Source organism: Balaenoptera physalus (genome assembly GCF_965194825.1).
Source record: "Balaenoptera physalus genome assembly, chromosome: 2".
NCBI lineage: Eukaryota > Metazoa > Chordata > Mammalia > Artiodactyla > Balaenopteridae > Balaenoptera > Balaenoptera physalus.
The window spans coordinates 127266096-127290432 of NC_138883.1; the positions used below are offsets into that span (position 1 = coordinate 127266096).

The 24337-nt window shown below is 39.3% G+C and overlaps 1 protein-coding gene across 2 annotated transcripts in view; it reads right to left on the bottom strand.

Annotated features, from left to right (window-relative positions):
- Positions 1-24337, bottom strand: part of GABRB3 (gamma-aminobutyric acid type A receptor subunit beta3) — a 250372-nt gene that overhangs the window by 43149 nt on the left and 182886 nt on the right. For both annotated transcript variants that reach the window (XM_082450222.1, XM_082450221.1), the window contains exons 5-6: positions 3745-3827; positions 1005-1142 (exon numbers count right to left, since the gene is read on the bottom strand). In XM_082450222.1, coding sequence (XP_082306348.1) covers positions 1005-1142; positions 3745-3827 — 221 coding nt within the window. The remainder of the gene's footprint in view (positions 1-1004; positions 1143-3744; positions 3828-24337) is intronic.

Here is a 24337-nt window from a genome sequence, read left to right on the forward strand (position 1 = left end):
GGGCAGAGCAGGGGCCAAACTTTCACAGAGGAAGAGCATTTCAATTAAGCTGAAGAATCAGTAGAAGGTGGCCCGGTGAAGGGATTCAAGGTGGCCATGGGTCACAGGCATTCAAGCTAGAGGCTACAGGCAGAGAGTGCAGGCCACGGGCTTCATGAATGCTGGCACAGGACCAGGGCTAACCACCACCCACTTGGTGTGGTTTAAGCTACATTGTCAGGAGAAAGCCAGGATGGGAGATCCCAGCTCTGCCTTCTTGAGAATTCTCCACCCAGAGTTTGTGGTCTTTAGAATACCCTACAGTTTACGGAGTGCTTTTGTTTATTCTCTCATCTACAACACAGCATTCAGTAAGAACACCGAGGAAGCACTACCCATTGTGAGAGACATGGTTGGAACTTAATAAAACCTCAGCAAGTATAGACAGGAGAGTAGAAGATAACTACTCTGTCTTTGGACAGTTGAAACAAAGATGACAATGAAACCCAGGCCAGGGCAGCCTCCCAGATGATATTAGGAGCAGATGACCATGTCTGAAGAGGCATCACTAACTGCAGGTGCCCAGGTTCCTGGACCAGGGCTGACTGTCAGCCCAGAAGTGGGGAGAAGGTCTCTTACTTTTGACAGCACAGCACTTGCCTCCTCAGGTCTTCCTCCCTCTCCTTCCTTCCTGCCTCCAAGGCCATCAGTGGCCTCTTGTCTGCCCAGAATGAAAGCTGTTTATGTTATCAAACAAGGGTTGGTTAAATTCACCCTCAGTCTTTTAACTCTTCAATAACCAGTACAGAGAGCATCTCCTGGTCAGGTGCTCCTTCCTACCCATCAAAGCTTATCCATCCCCTCTAGATACAGAGAAAAGGGTACAGAAAATGATGAAATATTGATGATAGTCCTTTTTTGGATGGCCGAGCACTGTGAATCAGCAGCAGGGTATTTCACAATGATAGCATCATGGCCAGGAAGCCAGTATCCCTCCAGGGAGTATGAGGGGATGCAGGACTCACCTGTGGCAAAGACAACATTCCTGGAGACCAGACGATGCTCCACGATGGAGAACTGTGGGAGCTCAATTCTCTCCACTCCAGTAACAGCCTTATCACCACCACGCCAGTAAAATTCAATGTCATCCGTAGTGTAGCCATCTGCCAGGAGAGAGAAGCAAGGACATGGCAGAAATGAAGCATTATTTTGTCTAAAGAAACTGTCACTAATAAAATGGAAGTAATAGCTTGCCCATGTTTGAAGTAAATTTGTTTGATGTGCTTGTCTATGAAAAGAAGCATCATCAAAGAACTAACTTTCAAATATTCTCATGTTACCTCTGCTGTCTGATTTGAACCAGGCTGAGAAACTGTGGCGGCAGAGTGCTCTGACCAAAGTTCTGTCTGCAAAGCCTAATGGTAGGGCTGGCCTCGACTTTGCACAGAAATGAATTAAAAACATATTCAAAGCACTGAATAAGATAGTTGGAAGAAAAAGTAAGAACTTGAGTATGAAGAATTCTGGAAAGGCAGCTCTCTCAAAAACTATTAAAAAGTTAAAACACTGAGGGTGAATTTGACCAATCAATGTTTGATAAAGTCAGGCATTTTTGGATAGTGTCATGAGGTGTTCCTGGCCGTGAGCTTGGTCATCCTTAGAAATGCCTTTTGTAGGGACCCTCTTGGCCCTTAGAGATTTGAGCAGTGGTCTCAGCAGAAAGAGGAGTGGTCATTTGCCAGATTATAGCTCCAAAGCCAACTCTTGGCATGGTCTCATGCTCGCTCAGTAATTAATCAATGCTTCTTGAGAATGACTAAATAGGACAATAGTGTCTGATGTTATTTGCAGCACCCAGGAGTCTTCTAAAGAATTAGGTCAACTTTAGCGGTAAGGAAAATTAAAACTCACACCTGTAGAAAAATAGTCTATGAATATAAAAGACTTTTTGATTTGAACATATAACACAAGAGGCAGATACGAAATATCTGACATTAGACAAACAAATAGACCAAAACTGTGGGGATGACTGCCCCCCACAGCCCCTGCTGGCTCCCTGGTCCCATCTGCTGGCCTCCCTCCAGGATCACGGTGGGCACACCTTTTGTCTCCGCCCTTCCCTCTGACTGCCTTACACTCCATTCTCACCTGGTGGCCACAGCGATCGCTAATAAAACACACATCTTACCAAGTCACTCTTCTGCTTAAAGCCCTCAAATGTTTCCCAATGCAATTAGCAAAACAAGTCCAAAGTCCTTAATAGGACCCCAAGAACCCACAGGACTGGTCCCTGTGTGCGCTGTAAGTACATCCACACCCACTCCCTCGCCCACCCAGTCCAGCCCCTCTGGCCTTCTGGCTGCAGCTCAGATCAGCACGCTGTGCCCAGGGCTTACATGCCCCCCAACGAGACATCCAGATCTTCAAGTGGCTAACTCTTCCATACATTTGCATCTTGACTTTAATAAAAACTTTTGCACACGTGTGTAGTCAGGTCACCAGAAAACTGGGAGAATCCCTCTTCTGTTCAACTGCTTTAATCATGAATTCTCCGAGGGGGAGGGACCTCACACACTCTGAGGAAATCTCTTTGACAACAGACCCTCCTCCCCATCCTCCACCTTGGTTAAACATCAAGGAAACAGAATCTACAATCTCCAACGCCACTCAATAGGGCTCACAGTTGGAATAGGAGCTGCTTCCTCACTTAGATCCCAAATTTGCCTTCCTGAAACTCTCATCAGCTCATTGGAGTTGTGTCCTCTGGCCACACAGAATCTACTTAACGTCCTAAAGTAGCCCTTCAACTATTGGGAAACCATCATCTTTCCCCTGAGCCTTCATACTAAATATCCTATGCATCATGCCACATATCTCACGTCCCTCACCTTCTGAAAGCACAGCTCTCAGAAAGCAGGGCCGTGATGCCGTGTGAAAGTGAGGGGCACAGTGAGGGGTCTAAACACTGGCCTGCCACCAGTGCAGCTTCCCAGTGTGTTAATTCACCAAGGTGTTCACTTCTCACCATACATGCATCAAATGCGCTGCAAAGTCAGTCATTTGCCATCCCCCCAAAATTCAATACAAATACCGACAACCCAAAATCCAACTGAGGCTAATGATAAACCAGTCTACGGTGGGTCAGGAGAACACACACGGCAGCAGCCACATCAGGATATGCCAGGGTTGCAGGTCAGGGAGCATGGCATTTGCTTCTTAGACTATGTGGCTGCAGCTCTCGTCCCTCGCAGAGAAGTATCACTCAACACTGAATTATCAGTAAGGCATCTGAATACTCTTCAAATTGAAGAAAATTGCCAAGATGTAGAAATAGTTGGCTTGTAAAGCTGAGCTCCTAATGGGAAATGAGGTTTACTCCAACTGCAGAGGGTCCCAGGAGTACAGCCACTTGTGCCTGATGAAGCACATCTTGAGGAACCGCCTCTCGGTGTCTGCTCTCTTCTCACTGAAGGGGTCGAGATGGAAAGCATTTGTCTTCTTTTATTTCAGCATAGCAAACAGACTCTCTTAGTCAGATCAGCGTGGAGGACTCTTTTATACTGAGCCCCTGTCTCTGTCTCTGTCTGTCTCTCTCTTTCTCTTGCCCTCTCTCTGTCATGAAAGTGATATTTGCAAAGTGGAGGATTAAACTTCTAATCTTTAGGATAATTAAAAACTATGTCAAGAAAATTATATATGCCATGCCAAATAATGATAAGAAGGTCTAAAACACAAAGTGGATGAAAAAGAAATACAGATACACACAGCTTTCAATCTCCAGAGTGCAGTTCTGCTCATCCAAAGGGTATCTTCTCAGGTCCATCATGCATGCTGCGGTTGTGGTGATTCTGAAACACACAGAGTGAGGGCAGATATTAAAGATGGAATGAGAAATACAGCAGAAAAACTGCTTCTAGATAAACACTGAGTAACCCTCAGGTAGGACCCCTTCCCCAAAGCACACCTGATTAAACATATTTCATGATATATACTAAATGGACAAGTTTTCATTATACTGTAGGCCAGCTTTATCCAAAAAAGCAATACATATATAATTATAAAATTATTGGGCTTCCCTGGTGGTGCAGTGGTTGAGAATCTGCCTGCCAATGCAGGGGACACGGGTTCGAGCCCTGGTCTGGGAAGATCCCACATGCCGCGGAGCAACTGGGCCCGTGAGCCACAACTACTGAGCCTGCGCATCTGGAGTCTGTGCTCCGCAACGAGAGGCCGCGATAGTGAGAGGCCCGCGCACCGTGATGAAGAGTGGCCTCCGCTTGCCGCAACTAGAGAAAGCCCTCGCACAGAAACGAAGACCCAACACAGCCCAAAAAATTAATTAATTAATTAATTAATTAAAAAAATTATTCATGCAAACTTGCTGACTTTGGATAATCAAGGGCAGAGAAAGGGGTTTCTTAGGAAGCTCTTGTCTTCAATTTTTATTCTGCCTCCTTGTCTAGTGACGCTCTAACTTTTGTAGCACAGAGAAAACTTACCTATGGTAACAACATTGATTAGATTACAATTGAATTCTTTGACTTTCAGTGTAAAGTGTTCAAGTAGCTCCTGATCCACAGGCTGCACTCTGGAAATGTGAGCCAAGCTTCTACTTGATTCTATTTTATTATAGTTGCCTCTTGGGCTAATGCTCCAGGACTTTTCACCACAAGATCACCTACCTTTTCAAAGAGAATACTTGGCTTCTATGTTATTGATTATGAATCAAAACTGATTGGGTTAGCTTCCCTTGAGGTCAGCTGCAGCCATGGAAATAATTTATATCGTGGCCTAAGGACAGTTAAGTCTCTGCCGTGCAATGGTTAAACCCATTGTACATGGAGATAAAACACTTCCAGAAATGTCAAGTTCATTTCCTACTCTGCCAAAAGCCTCATTTTAGGGAAACCAACCTACCCAAATCCTCTGTTGAAAATGCAACGATTAGGTTACCATGCTTTATTCTCTTTCTCGAAATCCCACCCCTTCTGCACCACAGTCCCAGCTAACCAGACTGGGCTGGGTCCCTGAATCAAGCACAGCCAACCATTAGTTGATCAAGAATATAGGATGTGGCCTGAGTTAAAAGGCAGAATGGAGCTAAAGGGATTCTCTTCCATGGGAATGAATTAAAGATGAGAATGGAGCTAAACTTGCAAGTTCATGAATTAGAGGCTTGTGATGCCATTTTCAAACTGGAGAGTCAGGCATGAGAAAGCATAACAGAGGTGAAGACAATGCAGAGAGTTGATGGTTTAGGAGACAGCAGAGCTAAGGCTGGGCCACAGCGCACAGCCTTGCAGGACATGTACGACACATCTCAGGGAGCAGCATCTCAGAGCTGATGTGGAAGATGTGTAAATGGCGGCCCGGGCTGTGCTCATTAAATGGTGAATCTTAAGAAGGAAGAGGTGAGAATATCTTCTCCTGAGATCCCTAGATTTACCTTGAAATCCCAGCCACATTCTAGACTCCACCCTTCTCGAAGCCCAGTATTGAGCTTTCTATAGACAGTCTTCCATGTGAACATTCACAACAAACCTTCTACCACTCAGGCAACATAAGCAAGTTCGGCTCCAAAACACCTATCAGACACCAGTCATGTGCTAATTATGTTGGGCTTGTCTCACTGAACCTAAGTGCCGGTGTTAAAGGAATAGGAGTAAAGCATGTCCTTCTATTAGCATTGGGTTAAGCAGCAGGTTGAGGAAAGTTCTACTTTTCGATGACTGAGAACAGTGAGGGAAAATGTCGGCCTATTTGCCAATCATGGGTCAACGCTAATTTTTTCTCTGCAAATAGCACGCAAGTGCCGTGCAGACATATGCTATAAGATCCACACCAATGATGAAACTGTGTCCTTTCCAAATGTCATAACACTTCCAATTATCATTCCAAAGAGTGGATTACATTCTATCCAAAGTCAACACATAGCTCTTTGGTATATTTTTCTACATCATCTGACTTCCTAGCCAACTGAAGAACCAGCCTCACACTTTGAAATTCTGGCATGTTTTATGGCAGGTTGTCAACCCAACAATCATACAAGATGCCTATAAAGCAAAATTAGAAGAAACTTCTGCTAAAATTACAAATTTTTGTAAGTAAGAGAAATCTCTACTGGAAATGTTCAAATTCTTAAATTTTCCTACATGTTTTAGTACCTATTCACTTGAAGACTCAGTAACTGAGATTACCATTTTTTGTTTGTTTTTCCTTATTTATTCCCAATTATCATCATTAAAATACATTCACACAAGTGCACACACATGCATCCAAATTGTCTGGAGACTCACATGTATTGTGATATTATGTAGAGTGTTTCATAGGAATCATTGGAAGTGGGAAGCATGAAGCTAGTAGAATTGGTGAGTATCTTTAGTACAGCTGTTGTCCTGTCTTCTCATTCTGGTATCATACTGGCTATCATATGGAGCCCTATTCCTATTGACTTGAGGAATAAGGTATAGACATCTATGCACTACTCTTCTTCCTATGGAAGAAATACATAGAAAACCCTCTTATGGTGGAAAGTAAGTCATGAGAGCCTACTCATGACACAGTGGAAGAAGGAAAGAGGTCTTTTTGCCACTGGGACAGAAAGGCAAGAAAAAAAGAAAGGGGGGAATAAAGGGATCAAGAAGGGCACAGCAGGCCAGAACCCCTCCCCGAGCCACAAGGCCATCATCCACGTTGGCTAAACTCATGACAGGTTTGGGGACTGGACCTTCTGAGTGAAATGACCAAATTTTGCACCCCTGGGACTTTGTAGAAACCATAGGAGGGTATTTCATAGTCTGCAGAATGAGAACTCAAGCCTAGTTAATGGAGATGGACCAAGGGCAGGGAAGCCCCAGTGACATTCGAGCTCTAGTTGCATAATCCCCAACATGCATGTGCACACACACACACACACTCACCTTTTGTATTTTTTTCTAATCAATTTTATTTGTCCTGAGAAAAGACTTTAACCAACTTCTAGCTCCACTTCCATCTGAAAGCTGAGAATTCCACTCCTATTTCTAAGAAATAGTGGTGAAGTCAATAAAAAATATTGGGTGAGGAATTCTCTCCAGTAGATCCATTGTTTTTAGCCGTAGCATGCAGTCACATTTGAACTTTACATAAGGCTGGTTGCGAGTTTGCTTTGGGCCCAGCTCCGTGCTCAGTGCTTGGATACTCATGCATTTAATCTCACAACAACCACATTGTAGAGGTATTGTTATTCTTCCCATTTTGCAGATGAGCAAACCAAGGATCAGAAAGAGTAAGGAGGTTGGCAACATTTACAATGCTACTGGAAGGCACATGTGGCATTCAGATCCAGGCAGCCTGAATCCTGCACTCACTCATCTACCTCCTTGACACCTCTTCTGCCTTAAACTACAAAATATATTCAACTTTTAAAAGCCTACACAGGGAATGAGGTTCTTGTTTTCAAAGAAGAGCGAATTCAGTAGAGAAACATGTTTTATATATATATATATATATATATATATATATATATATATATATATATATATATATATGATATATATGATCACACATATATACACACACAGAGATCATATACATGTATATGTCTCATATGTATGACAAATTGGAAATATACTATGTAAGGGGAGAAAATAAATATTTTAAGGCTACACTTGCTGCAACAGTAGTGACATTTTGCCCATTGTGGAATAGGGTATAGTTTAATAGGTAGTCTTGCTATTATAAGTGATATATCCCTAAAGATATGTTTAAGAGTCAAAAGTATGAAAATTCGAGGAATAAGTGTGAAGTTTATAAGGGCAGCATCATCCCAACAAGTTTAAAATCCTATTATGAGACACCTGTCATCTTTGGACACCATCTAGAAACTACTCCTGGGAAGAACGGCTTTTAGAAGGTCAAAGGGTTCTAACTTTGTCTCAATTATATCAAGCTTATGAGATGTACTTTGGTATGAGCACTTCCATTTTAAAATTTCCACCAATTAAAAAGAGTATTAAGGGCAGACGCAAACCCTTTGTGTCATCCCACAAACACAGATTTCTCCACAGACCGCCTGGAGAGGCTGTGGTGGAAATATCACTTTTGGCTGCTCCGGAACACAGCTACTAGGTGGTGGTAGTATGCCTGCTTGTCAGCCGAAGTACGACAGTGCTCTCTGTCCTTGCTGGGAAAGGGGGACTCTGGGCAGAGCCTGGGACCCACGCTTACAGTGAATCACATGGCAATGCACACACTCTCTTCCCCACTTATACTAATATTTTAGATTCATAGTAAATACCAGAGAGAACAGAGGTTAAAATGTCCTTGACTAGCTTTCTCAGAGGCCTTGTAGAACTAAAGTATCTCAGCCCTGCTATCTCTCCTTTCATCACCCATTTTAGTATTGTCATTATACTTAGGATCATCTACCCTTGGAATGTCCTTCCATTTGTTGACTTGCAGGCCCCTTGCTTGTCCTCTGGGGAGCCTGGAGCAGGGCTTGGTACCCTGCAGTCATAAGTGCCTAGAACCGCAGCCACGTGCACATGGCAGGTGTCCTGAACTAACAGACAGAGTGGAACTCAAGCAAAATGTGGAAAGGAAAAGAGGTGGCTTGGCCCTTCTTGGTTTCAATCCCCCAAATCTAAGAGCCAGAGGGGACACCCACCCTCCTGCAAGCACTCCCAGCAGGAGATCTGACTTTGAATGTTTACTGACCCTCTGAGAGCCTCCCTGGGCTCACTGGTCAAGATGCTTTGATGACACTCTGTGTGCTGATAGCCTGGTGGTCTCTGAATCCTTCAGCTGCAGAATGAGTCCTTAGCAGGCTGATGTTGATGCCCATAAGCTTTACAGTTTCCATGGCTGTGAGGACTGCAGCAAAATGTGGCCATAGGCAGAGTTCTGGCCCTTTGATCACAATCTTGTCAAACTAGCAGGACCGGGAGCAAGTTAGCAGCACCTCCTGTGTGACTTCTGGCTTGTACTGAGGATGTCCAAATGTCCGAGAACCCTGGGCATTGGTTGTTACCCATGGCCCCAGGACAGCAGCACACCCAGGGTATTGCCTTACAGGTAATCACTTAGCCCTCTGCAACTGCTCCCAGGTAACTTACACTCATCTCCATTCCTGGCTTCACCCCAGGTGCACCAGGCAGTGGAGGTATCTATCATTTTTCCAAGAATAGAAATTCAGATGTTAGGATTAAGGACCTAATCAAATAATTCAGACTGACCAAGCATCCTTCTAAAGCAAGTGCTTATTATTCAATGTGGAGAGGGCACAGGACATAAGCCAATATTGAAGTTGCCCCAATTTTTGTTTTATTTTACAATAAATATAAGAAGATACACGCACAGAAATGTCCAAAGGCCTCTGCTATGCAGATTCATTGAGGATGTTGCTGGGAAAATTGCTGCAGAAAGTTGATTGTGTTGGCAGCCCCATTCCTTCATCTTCCCCAGTATCCACTCTCTTTGCCATGTCATTTGCAGCTCTTCTCACTAAAGAGGAGCTGTCTGCCCCCTTCTGAACATGGGCCAACTTTGTGTCTTGCTTTGTCCGATAGAATGTGTGTACTAACAGTCCCAAGCTTAGCCCCCAAAGAGACATTCTGGGTTTCTGGTCCCCTTGTACTTCTGCCTTTGCTGTGAGAAAACCACGCTCATATAAGTCTGCTGGTTCTAGGAGGAGTATGGACATAAGGGGCAGAGACCACCCATCCCTGGGGCTGTGGGTGAACCAGCCAGAATCTGCACAGGTGCTGATTAATCACCCAGATTCACAAGCAATGAGCACTTATTATCATTTGACATTGAGGCTTTCCAGCTGTTTGTTATGCAGCAATGTTGTGGCCATAGATAACAGATACAACAATCAACACAAGTAACTACACACATAGAAAAGCATATATTATCTTATAAATAAATGGACATCACAACCTGATACTTCTCAGGGGTGCCATAAGATAGCAAAGCCCTTAATAGATAGTGTTTTCCTACAACAGGAGTATTTACTTCTGGATTTCAGCATAAATCCACTAACATTGTAGGAACATAAATCTTGGTGAAATGAGTAGTCACATTAGGCAAATGAGACGGGCCACCTCCTGATTTTCAAACAATATGGTGATAAAGCAATTCAAAGGCCAAAACCAGCAATAATGCTAAAAACCAAAACCAAAAGAAAAGCATGTGCCAGATCCTCAAGCACCTGACAGGAACAGAAATGTCAGGGTGGATGACTGAGGGAGTCTCAAGGAAAATACTTAGGTTCAACTCTCTAAGAGGAAGGAAGGAAATATTTTGAAAGAATCAAAAAAGTACTTTGAGACTTTGAGTCTCCCCAACCATCTGGATCTAATGATGGTACTTGGGAGGTGTGTGTGGGGTTTATATATACAAAGTTAGCCACTAGCCGCATGTGCCTATTTATAATTACATTTTAAATTAATTAAAATTAAATAAAATTAAAAATTTAGTTCCTCTAAGGCAATAGCCAAATTCCAAGTACTCAGTAGTCACCTATAGCTAGTGGCTATTGCACTGGATGGTGCAGATTTTAGAACATCTTCATCACCATGGTAAGTTCCATCAGAAAGGGTGAGAAACAACGTGAGCCAGACAGGGTGACAGACCTGGCCCTGCCTGCTAATGCAGCCTGCCAGCTCCTCTCCCTCCCTAACTCTCTCTCTCCTCTCCTTTCCCTCCCCTCTCCTTCCCTCTCTCCCGGCCTCCTTCTCCCTCCAGCCCCCTCACCACCATAGCTTTAGAGGACACGCTCCCTAGTTGAAAGTGGTTGGGCAACACAGTCAAATGCACACAACCCATCTCCTAGAGAAATAGAAATAAAAACAAAAATAAATGGGACCTAATGAAACTTAAAAGCTTTTGCACAGCAAAGGAAACCATAAACAAGACCAAAAGACAACCCTCAGAATGGGAGAAAATATTTGCAAATGAAACAACTGACAAAGGATTAATCTCCAAAATTTACAAGCAGCTCATGCAGGTCAATAACAAAAAAACAAACAACCCAATCCAAAAATGGGCAGAAGACCTAAATAGGCATTTCTCCAAAGAAGATATTCAGATTGCCAACAAACACATGAAAGAATACTCAACATCATTAATCATTAGAGAAATGCAAATCAAAACTACAGTGAGGTATCATCTCACACTGGTCAGAATGGCCATCATCAAAAAATCTAGAAATAATAAATGCTGGAGAGGGTGTGGAGAAAAGGGAACACTCTTGCACTGTTGGTGGGAATGTAAATTGATACAGCCACTATGGAGAACAGTATGGAGGTTCCTTAAAAAACTACAAATAGAACTACCATGCAACCCAGCAATCCCACTACTGGGCATATACCCTGAGAAAACCATAATTCAAAAAGAGTCATGTACCAAAATGTTCATTGCAGCTCTATTTACAATAGCCAGGACATGGAAGCAACCTAAGTGTCCATCATCAGATGAATGGATAAAGAAGATGTGGCACATATATACAATGGAATATTACTTAGCCATAAAAAGAAACAAAATGGAGTTATTTGTAGTGAGGCGGATGGAGTTAGAGTCTGTCATACAGAGTGAAGTAAGTCAGAAAGAGAAAAACAAATACAGTATGCTAACACATATATATGAAATCTAAGGGGGAAAAAAATAAAGGTCATGAAGAACTTAGTGGCAAGACGGGAATAGACACAGACCTACTAGAGAATGGACTTGAGGATATGGGGAGGGGGAAGGGTAAGATGTGTCAAAGTGAGAGAGTGGCATGGACATATATACACTACCAAATGTAAAATAGATAGCTAGTGGGAAGCAACCGCATAGCACAGGGAGATCAGCTCGGTGCTTTGTGACCACCTAGAGGGGTGGGATAGGGAGGGTGGGAGGGAGATGCTAGAGGGAAGGGATATGGGGATATATGTGTACATATAGCTGATTCACTTTGTTATACAGCAGAAACTAAGACAACATTGTAAAGCAATTCTACTCCAATAAAGATGTTAAAAAAAAAAAATGCACACAACCCATCACCTCAAAGAAAAGCCACTGCAGCTAGAGGCAGAAATCCACAGGGCATGGAAACAAGCAGGCCAGAGTAGAAGGTGTCATTCAAGACTATTCAAAGTATCATACGTTGCATCTGACTTCATGGCTCAGTGGGTTAACCAGCAGTCTGAGAGGAGGACCTACCCTAAAAGAAAGGCAATTAGGCATAACAAAGGGAATGCATTAACCCAATCTTCAGATTTATATCTTAGGGACTAAGGCTTCCAATGTGAGCGTGAGACAGAAGGGGGCCAAGGTCGCCATATCCAAAGTCTCATTAGAATATCACTTTGTCTCCATGGATCTGCCCATCTAAGGATAAACATTATGAATAAAACAAAGAGATGTTCTATGAAAAGTATGCAAGTGTGCAAAATGAAAGTTGAAAACTTGGAAAGATGTTGGTCTGGTTGTCAAAAGGCATGAATTCTCTTTAAAACAAGGACAGGAAGACATAAGGAAAGAAAAGCCTGAGATGAAGGCATAGACAGATAATGTAAAACTGAGAAAAGAATGCAAGGAATCCGAGCGTAAGTGCTGAACTGAAATCTGTACTGAACACAGAGACAGCAGAATTACACAGCTGAAAGTCATTTAATGATGTGAATGACTTTGTAAACTCTGAGGGGACACAAGTCACTGAGGGATCTTGTTAAAATGCAGATTCTGAGCAGGACATCTGGGGTAGGTCTATAGTTCTGAATTTCCCAGATGATGTTGCTGCTGCTGGTCTGGGGACCACAGTCAGTGGGAAGGAGAGGGCCAACTTGTAAAACCTTACTAAGGTCAGAGGAAGAAGACAAAGCTTTGAAAACACAGAGAAGATGATAGGTACAGGACAGAAAATTGGTATGAAACTGAGCTCTATTAAACAGAGCAAAAACAAACAGCATCCAAGTGAACAAAATAGAATTAAATATGAAACAAAGAATTTTTTTAGTTAAAGTAAAATATGCATAACATGAAATTTACCTTTTTTCACTATTTATAAGTGTACAGGTCAGTGATATTAACTACATTCACAACCATCACCACTATCCATATTCAGAACTTTTTCATCATCTAAAAAAAACCCCACTATACCCATTAAACAATAATTCCCCATTCTCCCCTCCCCCCAGGACTTGGTAACTTGGCAACTTCTATTCTTACTGATACTAGGTATTTCATATAAGTGCAATCACACAACATTTGTTCTTTTGTGTCTGGTTTAGTTCACCTACCATAATGTTTTCATGGTGTAGCATGTACCAGATTTCCAAACCTCTTTTTAAGGTTGAATAATATTCCATTGTATGTATATACCTCATTCATGTTTTAATGGACTTTTGGGTTGTCCATTTGAGTTTTATACTTTTAGCTCTTATGTACTACATCTTTGATCAATTGCAAGTTCATTTTTGTATATGGTATAAGGTAGGCATCCAACTTTACTCTTTTACAGAAGGATACCCAGTTTTTCCAGCATTATCTGTTGAAAACACACTCCTTTATGCATTGAATAGTCTTGCACCCCTGATGCAAATCATCTGATCATATACTCAAGAGTTTATTTCTAGGCTCTCTACTTTATTCCATTGGGCTATGTGTCTGTTCTTATGCAAATATAACATTATTTTGATTACCATGGCTTTATAGTAAGTTTTGAAATAAGGAAACGTGAAACCTCCAACTTTGTTCTTCTTTTTCAAGATTGCTTTGAATATTTGGGGTCCCGTATGATTACATATGAATTTTAGAATGGAGTTTTCCATTTGAAAAAAATGTGATTGGGATTTTTAAAGGGAATGCATAGCAACTGTAAATCACTTTGGGTAGTATTGTCATCTTAAAAAAATATTAATTATTCCAATCAATGAACATAAGATGTCTTTCCATTTGCTTATGCATTCTTTAAATTCTTTCAGCATGTGGCCTCTATCCTCAAGGTCATCTCTTGATTCAAAGTGGCTGCTGCAGCTCCAGCCATTATATCTACCTTCTACACAAGCAGCCAGAAGAAAGTGAGGAGCCAAAGCTCGCTTACCCCCTCCATTTTACTGAGATATCCTGGCAAGAACCCTGTCAAAGTTCCTTTTATAGCTCTTGGGCCAAATCATAGTCACATGGTCATATAGTTTTATAGTTTTACTCTTTCTTTTATACTTTTAGTACATAAGTCTTTTGCCTCTATCATTAAATTTCTTCCTCAGTATTTCATTCTTCTAGATGTTACTGTGAAAGAAATTGCTCAGTTTCCTCTTTGGATTGTTAATTGGTAGTACATAGAAATGCATCTGATTTTTTTTTTTTAAATAAAGGTTGCCTATTATCACTTTTTTCTCCATATCTCTAAGGATGATATTTTTCCATTTTATTTTTTTAACTGAAGTATGTTTGATGTATAATATTATATTAGTTTCAGGAGTAAAGCATATTGATTCAGTATTTTTACAGATTATACTCCATTAAAAGTTATTACAAGAAAATGGCTATAATTCCCTGTGCTATACAATATATCCTCATTGCTTATCTATACATAGTAGCCTGTATCTCTTAATCCCATACTCCTAACCTACTCCACCCCCTTCCTTCTCACCACTGGTAACCAGTGGTTTGTTCTCTGTATCTGCGAGTCTATTTCTGTTTTGCTATATATACATCATGGTGTATTTTTTTTTTTTTTTACTTTTTCTTTCTGATAGTTTATTAATAGTGTATAGAAAAGCAGCAGATTTATCTGGTAACCTTGCTGAATTCATTTATTAGTTCTAATACTTTTTTCAGTGGAAACTTTAGGGTTTTCTATGTAAAGTATCATGTCATATGCAAATAGTGACAGTTTTACTTCTTCTCTTCCAATTTGGATGCCTTTTATTTATGTGTCTTCTCTGATTCCTGTGGCTAGGACTTTCAATGCAATGTTAAATAGAATGGGCATCCTTGTTTCATTCCTGAATTTAGAGAAAAGACTTTCAGATTTTCACTGTTCAGTATGATGTTAGCTGTGGAGTTTTCATAGATGGCATTTTTTATGTTGATACATTTTTTATGTTGATACATGTGGAGATACATTCCATCCATACCCACTTTGATGAGAGTTTTTATTATGAACAGATGCTGAATTTTGTCAAATGCGTTTTCTGTGTCTCCTGAGGTGATCATGTGATTTTTATCCTTCCTTTTGTTTATGTGGTGTATCACATTGATTGATTTGTTAATGTTGAACCATCCTTGTTACACTGGAATAAATACAACTTTATCATGGTGTATGATACTTTTTATATATTGTTGGATTTGGTTTGCTAATATTTTGTTGAGGATTTTTGCATATATTTTGCATATATATTCATCAAAGATTTTGGCCCGAAATTTTATTTTTTGTAGTGTCTTTGTCTGGTTTTTGTATCAGGGTAATGGTGACTTCATAGAATGAAGCTGGGAATGTTCTTTCCTCTTTAATCTTTCGGTATAGTTTGAGAAGGATAGGTATTAGTTCTTTATATGTTTGGTAGAATTCCCCTATAAAGCTGTCCAGTTCTGGACTTTTGTTTGCTGGGAGTTTTTTTCTTTTTTTTAATTACAATTCAATTTCACTTCCAATGCTTGGTTTCATTGATCTTTTCTATTGTTTTTTTAATCTCTACTTTATTTTCTCTCTGATCTTTATTATTTCCTTCCTTCTGCTCACTTTGAGCTTTGTTTGATCTTCTTTTACTAATTACTACAGGCGGTAGGGTAGGTTGTTCATTTGAAATTTTTCTTGTATTGCTATAAACTTCCCTGTTAGAACTGCTTTTGCTGCACCCATAGATTTTGGAATGTTGTGTTTCCATTTTCATTAGTCTTGAGGTATTTTCTGACTTCCTCTTTGATTTCTTCACTGATCCATTGGCTTTGTAGTAGCATGTTGTTTTGTCTCCATGTTTGTTATTTTCCCATTTTTCTTTCTAAAATTGATTTCTAGTTTCATAATGTTGTGGTTGGAAAAAATGCTTGATATAATTTATACCCTCTTAAATTTGTTGAAAGTTGTTTTGAGGCCTAGTATGTGACTTATCTTGGAGAAAGTTCCATGTGCACTTGAAAAGAGTATATATTCTGCTCTTTGGGATGTAATGTCCTATAGGTATCATTAAGTTCAACTGGTCTATTGTGTCATTTAAGATTGCTGTTGCCTTACTGATTTTCTCTCTGGATGATCTGTCCATTGACATCAGTGGGGTGTTCAAGTCCCCTACTATTATTGCATTTTGTCAGTTTCTCCCTTCATGTCTGTTACTATTTGCTTTATATACTTAGGTGTTCCTGAATTGTGTGCATAAATGTTAACAATTGTAACATCCTCTTCTTTTATGATCCCATTATCATTATATATTTATATCTTTGTCTTTCTTTGACTTTGTTTTAAAGTCTATCTTGTCTGATATGAGTATTGCTACCCCCACTTTCTTGCCCTTTGCATTTGCATGAAATATCTTCTTCCATCCCTTCACCTTCAGTCTGTGTGTGCCTTTAGCTCTGAAGTGAGTCTCATGAAGGCAGCATATGGAAGGGACTTTTTTTTTTTTATCCAATCACCCATGCTGTATCTTTTGATTGGAGCATTTAGTCCATTGACATTTAAAGTAGTTACTAATAGGAATGTACTTACTGCCATTTTATTGCTTGTTTTCTGGTTGTCTTTATAGTTATTCTCTATTCATTTCTTCTTTTTGTTTCTTCCCTTGTGGTTTAATGATTTTTTGTTTTTAGTAGTACGCTTGAGTTCCTTTCTTTTTAGATTTTTTTGTATCTACTATAGGTTTTTGATTTCAGATTGCCATGGGGTTCATATATGTGGACATAAAACTGTATCTACTTGTTTTAAACATGTAGTCATTTAAGTTCAGGCACATTCTGAAAGATTTATGTTTTAACTGCTCTCCCCGAAATTTTGTGTTTTTGATGTCATATTTTACATGGTCATGTTTATCCCTTAACTGTTTATTGTACTTATAGTTGCTTTTACAATTTTTCATTTTTTAATCTTTTTAGGTTATTTAAGTGGTGGATCCTCAGTTCCTACTATATAATTGCCTTTCTTAGTGGGATTTTCCCTTTCCTATAGATTCTAACTTCTTTTCCACTTAGGGAAGACCCTTCACATTTCTTTTAGTGTAGGTTTAGTGTTGATAAACTCTTTTAGTTTTTGCCTGTCTGTCTGAGAACTTCTCTCTCCTTCTGTTCTAAATGATAATCTTGCTGGCTAGAGTATCCCAGGTTGCAGGTTTTCCCTTTCAGCATGAATATATCATGCCACTCCCTTCTGGCCTGCGAAGTTTCTGCAGAGAAATCAGCTGGTAGCTTGATGGGGATTCCCTTGTATGTGACTTTTTCTCTTGCTGCATTTAGAATTCTCTCTTTATCTTTAACTTTTGTGAATTGAAGTATGATATGTCTTGGTATGGCTCTGTTTGGCTTCATCTAGTTTGAGACCCTCTGTGCTTCCTGTACCTGGATATCAATTTACTTCTTCATGTTTGATAATTTTTAGCCATCATTTCTTCAAATACATTTTCAATCCCCTTCTCTTTCTCTTTTCTTTCTGGGATCCCCACAATGCAAATGTTGGTATACTTAATATTACCTCAGAAAGCTTTTAAATGCTTTCAATATTTAATTTGTGTTACTTTTTGCTGTTCCAATTGGGTGACTTCTATTATTCTATATTCCAGATCACTTATGCCTTCTGTATCACTTAGTCTGCTATTCATTCATTCTAGTGTGTTTTTTATTTCAGCTATTGAACTCCTCATTTCTAATTGGGTCTAATTTTCACTGTGTTCATCTCTTCTTTTCCCTAGTTTAGTTAGCCAACTTATTATCAATGCTTTGAATTTTTATATGGTAAATTGTTCATTTCTCTTTCATTTTTATTTTTTCAGTGGTTTTCTCTTGCTCTTTCAATGGAGAGTAAGTAGTTCCTCTGACTTTTCATTTTGCTTAACTTTCTCTGCCTTTATGAATTTAGCTGAAACAGTTACCTATTGCAGTCTTAAATGGGTGTTCTTATGTGAAAGCATCCCTATAAAGACTGTGTACAATGCCTTTGATGGGAGAGCTGGATTTGAGCTGGGTGCAAGGCACGTCTTTCCTCAGGGTGTGCTGGCAGCTATCACCTAGGTAGGTGGTGGGGTCAGAGATGGAGGGACTAGAGCTGGCACTGGGTGTGTGCTGGAACTTCCCCTCTGCTCAGCAGTCATCACCACCCTATCAGGGGCTAGCTCAGATCCCAAGTTACTGGAGTGGAAGCACCAAGGGTCGTACCTGAACTAGCTCTGTTTCATTTATGTGTGTGATTTTACCTTTTCTTGCACCAGGACCTTTGTTCCAGAGGCGGGTAGTGCTGAAGCAAGTAGGGCAGGTGCACAGACAGAGGTTCAATATGCTGCCTGTGCTCTGCTCAGATGCAGCCTTGTGTGCAAGTTCCCTTTGTCCCTCACTGCCAATCACTGTCCCTAGCCTCTGCCACCTCCACCCTCTTGTGGAACAGCTCTGCAGGACTAGTAAGGCCCATGTGGACTCTCAAGTGTATGGAGAGGTGAGCTGTGGTAGAGGGGCCACCATCAGAGATCTGGGCTGCTTCTGATGCTCTGCTTGAGTAAGTGCTAACAATGGCTGCTGCTGCCCCACCCAGGCTCTGCGCTGGGACAGGGTTACCTCTGCATCCCATGGTTGAGTCTTTTCCTGGTCATGGCTGCCCCAGATCCAGTGCCATGTTGCAATCTGGAGAAAGTGGAGCCTGAGTGTTCACTCAACTAGGAGCATGTGGCTTGGAGTTGCAGGAAACCCAGCAACACCTAGAGCAGACCTCTCTCTGCCCTGCCTTGAGAGCAGGCCAGCATGTGAGCTCCTCACGAATAGAATCCAGGCTTCCCACCACTTTCTTGTTAGTCCCAACAGTCCTCCAACCAGCCAAGAGGGCTTGTCTCCCTAGCATAGGGCCCCAGGACTGGGATACTCAATCTGTGGCTTGAGCTGCTCACTCCTCAAGGTGGGTGTCTGACCATGTAATGTCTTTTTTCCTCTAAGTCCCCTCTCAGGGGCACAGATCCTGACCCAATTGCTTTTCTTTCCTTCCTACCTGATTATGTGTGTATCTTTCTTAGTCTTGGTTGTACAAGAGTCCTTCTGCCAGTCTCTAGTTAGTTTTGCGTGAGAATTTTCCACATATAGATGTATTTTTGATGTGTTCCTGGCAGGAGGTGAGCTCCACATCCTCTTACTCTGACATCTAGATCCTTCCCCAACCTCCATACTCTGCAACTGATTTTTAACATGTTGACTTTGAAATCTGCAATTTTATTGAATTTGTTTTTTAGATGTAACAGTTCTGGGGAGGGGGGGTTGTATGGAATCTTTAGGTTTTCTACATAAGATCATATTATTTGCACACAGACAATTTTACTTTTTACTTTCCAGTTAGAAAAAATATGGCATAAGCAGCAATCCTTGACTTGTTACTGATCTTAGGGGAAACCATTTTACATATTCACAAATGAATATGATTTTAATTGTGAGTTTTTCATATATAGCCTTTACCTTATGAGGAAGTTTCCTTCTATTTCTAGTTCTTTGTGCATTTTTATAAAAAAAGGGCAATGAATTTTGTCAAATGCTTTTTCTGCTTCAATTGAGATGATCATGTGTTTTCCCCCCCTTCATTTTGTTAATGTCCTTTTCCCATATTGAACCATCCTTGCATCCCAGGGTTAAATCCCACTTGGTCATGGTGTATGGGGCTGATTTCATTTTCCTAGTGTTTTGCTGAGGATTTCTAAATTAGTATCTGTAAGAGATATTGGTCTGTGGTTTTCTTTTCTTGTAATATCTTTGGTTTTGGTATGAGGGTAATGTCAGCCTCATAGAATGTGTAAGGAATAATTCTTTCTTCTTCAGTTTTTGTGGAAGAGTTCAAGTTTGCATTAACTGGGGTTAATTATTCTTTACATGTTTGGTTGAATTCACCAGTGAAGCCATTTGGTCCAGGGCTTATTTGTTGGAAGGTTTAATTACTGACTCAACACACTAGTTATAGGTCTGTTCAGATGTTCTACTTCATCATGATTTAGTTTTGGTAGGTTGTATAATTTCTAGGAAGTTGTCCATTTCATCTAGGTTATCCACTTTTCCAGCATATAATTTTTCATAGTATCCTCTTATCAAGTTTTTTATTTCTATAAAATTGGTAGAAATGTTCCACTTTTCATTTCTGCTTTTAGTTATTTGCATTTTCTCTCTTTTTTCTTAGTCCATCTAACTAAAGGTTTGTCTATTTAGTTGATCTTTTCAATGGGCCAAATTTTGGTTTAATTGATCTTTCTGCATAGTTCTATTACTTTATTTTATTTATCTATCTTCTACTCTTTATTATTTTATTCTTCCTGCTAGCTTTAGGTTTAATTTAGTCTTTTTTTTTTTCAGTTCCTTAAGGTGAAAAGTTGAATTCTTGTTTTTAATGGCTGTGTAGAGAGGTATAAATTTCCCTCTTTGCACTGTTTCCCAGCATCTCGTAAGTTTTGGTATTATTGTAGAACTGTCCATTTCTCCTTTCAATTCTGCAATGTTTGCTTCATATATTTTGGAGTTCTGACATTTGGTGCATATATGTTTATAACTGTTTTATCTTCTTGGGGAATTGACTCATCAATATATGATGTTCTTCTTTGTCTCTTATTAGTCTTTGACTTAAAGGATATTTCTTCCATATTAGTATAGCCACTGCAGCTCTCTTCTGATTACTATTTGTATGGAGTGCATTTTTCCACCCTCTCACTTTAAATTTATTTGATCTTTAGATTTTTAGATCTAAAGTGAGTCTCTTATAGATAGCAGAGAGATAGATCCTGTTTTAATTTTTATCCATTATGCCAATCTCTAGCTCTTCTATGAGGAGTTTAATTCATTTACATTTAATTACTGAAAAGCAAAGACTTACTTCTGCCATTTTGCTATTTGTTTTCTGTATGTCCTAGAGCCTTTTGTTCCTCCATCTTTGTTTTCTTTTCTGTTTAGTTGATTTTTTTTTGTTTTGATTCCCTTTTTATTTCCTTTGTGTATATTCTATAGATATTTTCTTTATGGTTGCCATGGGGATTATATATAATGCCCTAAATTTATAACAATCTAATTTGAATTGATACCAGCTTTACTTTAACCACATATACTCAATTTGCTTTGCACCTTCCATGTTATTAACATTACAAATTGCATCTTTATACATTATGCATCTAATAACATAGATCTATAATTATTTTTATGCACTTGTCTTTGAAATAATGTAGAAAATAAAGAGTGAAGTTACAAACAAAAATTAAAATAATACCAGTCTAATCACCTTTACTGGAGATCTTTATATCTTGATACAACTTCAAGTTACTGTCTAGCATCCTTTCATTTCAACCTGAAAGACTCCCTTCAGCCTTTCTTGTGGGCCATGTCTAGTGGTAATAAAGTCCCTCAGCTTTTGTGTTTGTTTGTTTGTTTTTAATTCCTTGCTTGGCCCTTCCTTTTTTTTTTCTTTTTTATTGAAGTATAGTTGATTTACAATGTTGCGAGAGTTTCAGGTGCACCCTTAGGTTTTATCTGAGAATTTATGAATTCCTTCGATTTTTTATATTGAAGTATAGTTGCTGTACAAGTTACAGGTGTACAATATAGTAATTCACAATTTTTAAAGGTTATACTCAATTTATAGCTATTATAAAATATTGGCTATATTTCCCGTGTTGTACAATATAGCCTTGTACCTTATTTTTTATTTATTTTTTTTTCACACACACACACTGTATTTTATTTTTACAAGAGATAAATAGACTGACACCAAGCATTGTACATGGATGACCACAACAAAAACAACAATGATTGCAATTACCAAACATGAAACACACTCATACTGTACCTTATTTTATACCTAAGAGATTGTACCTCTTACTCCCCTACCCTATATTGCCCCTCCCCCACTTCCCTCTCCTCACAGGTAACCACTAGTTTGTTCTCTATATCTGCTCCTCACTTTTGAAGGACAGTTTTGCCAGATACAGAATTCACTCGTGACAGGTTTGGTCTTTCAACAGTTATTAAATATTTAATCATACCACTGCCTTCTGGCCTCCAAGGTTTCATATGAAAAATTGGCTGATAATATTTTGTGAGGCTCCCTTATATGGGACAAGCTTTTTCACACTTGATGGTTAAGATTCTCTCTGTGTCTGTGGCTTTTCACAGTTTGTTTTTATGTGTCTTAGTGTGGGCCTCTTGTTTCATCTCACTTGGATTTCACTGAGCTTCTTGGATTTGTAGATTCATGTTTTTCATCAACTTTGGGAAGTTTTTGGCCAATATTTCTTCAAATAATCTCTCTGCCTCTTTCTCACTCTCATCTCTTGGGACTCTCATAATACATATTTTGGTGCCCTTGATGGTTTCTCACAAGTCCCTCAGGCTCTATACACTCTTCTTAAATCTTTTTTTTCCCCTCAGACTCAATAATTTTAATTGTCCTATCTTCAAATTTGCTGACTCTTTCTTCTGCCTGTTCATATCTGCTCATAAACCCCTCTAGTGAATTCTTCACTTCAATTATTGTATTTTTCAGTTTCAGAATTTTTGTTCCCTTTTGTAATTTCTAACTCTTTATTTTATTTTGTTCATTTTATTCATATATCATTATTCTAATTTCCTTTAGTTCTTTGTCTATGTTTTCCCTTAGCTTCTTTAGTATAATAAAGATAGACAATTTAAAGTCTTCACCTAGTAAGTCCAATGTCTGGGCTTACTCAAGAATACTTTCTGTGAACTTATTTTGTTCCTTTGAATGGGTCTTGTTGTCCTATCTCTTTGTATATCTTGTGATTTTTTTTCTTGAAAATTGGGCATTTTATTATTATAATGTTTAAATCTGCAAAATCAAATTTTCTCCTTTCCTCAGGGTTTGCTGTCTTCTTTGAAGGCTTTAGTAGTCCATTTGTTTTGAGATACATCTAAACTTTTTTAAAAAAGACTATTTCTTGTCAAGTGTAATCAGCAAAGTCTCTGTTCCATTAGTTCATGTTCAGCTAATGCTTTAACAGAGATTTCTTTGAATTTCAGGAGCTAAAACAAAACAAGCTCCCGTCTCCACCACAACACACACAAAAAAACAAAGAAACAGAAAAGAGAGAACAGTTACCTCTACCAGTCTTCCAGTGGCACATTCCTTCACCACTCAGATAGGATAGCTCTCAGCCTAGCGATCAGCCAAGGCAAAAACTTAAGGTCTACTCAGGACTTTTCTGATCATCTGCCTTGCCTTGCCATATGCATGGCTTTCTAAATTCTTCTGTATCCATGGTTGCTTTTAAAAAAATTTTTATTGGAGTATAGTTGATTTACAAAGATGTGTTAGTTTAAGGTGTACAGGAAAGTGAATCATTTACACACATATATATATCTGCATTTTTTAAAGATTCTTTTCCAGTATAGGCCATTACAGAGTATTGAGTAGAGCTGCCTGTGTTACACAGCAGATTCTTATTAGTTACCTATTTTATATATAGTAGTGTGTATATGTCAGTCCCAATCTCCTAATTTATCCTTCTCCACCCCTTATCCCCTGGTAACTATAAGTTTGTTTTCTACATATATGACTCTACTTCTGTTTTGTAAATAAGTTCATTTGTATGCATTTTTTTAGATTCCACATATAAGCAATATCATATGATATTTGTCTTTCTGTGTCTGACTTACTTTACTCCATTTGACAATCTCTAGGTCTATCCATGTTGCTGCAAATGGCATTATTTTGTTTTTTTCTTTTTTAAGGCTGAGTAATATTTCATTGTATATATGTATCACATCTTCTTTATCCATTCGTCTGTTGATGGGCATTTAGGTTGCTTCCATGTCCAGGCTATTGTAAATAGTGCTGCAATGAACATTGGGGTGCATTTATCTTTTTGAATTATGGTTTTCTCCAGATATATGCCCAGGAGTGGGATTTCTGGATCATATTGTAGTTCAATTTTTAGTTTTTTACATTCCCACCAACAGTGTAGGAGGTTTCCCTATTCTCCACACCCTCTCCAGCATTTATTGCTCATAGATTTTTTTGATGTTGGTCATTCTGACTGGTGTGAGGTGATACCTCATTGTAGTTTTGACTTGCATTTCTCTAATAATTAGTGATATTGAGCATCTTTTCATGTGCCTCTTGGTCATCTGCATGTGTTCTTTGGAGAAATGTCTATTTACATCTTCCACTCATTTATTGATTGGGTTATTTGTTATTTGGATTTTGAGCTGAACAAGCTGTATA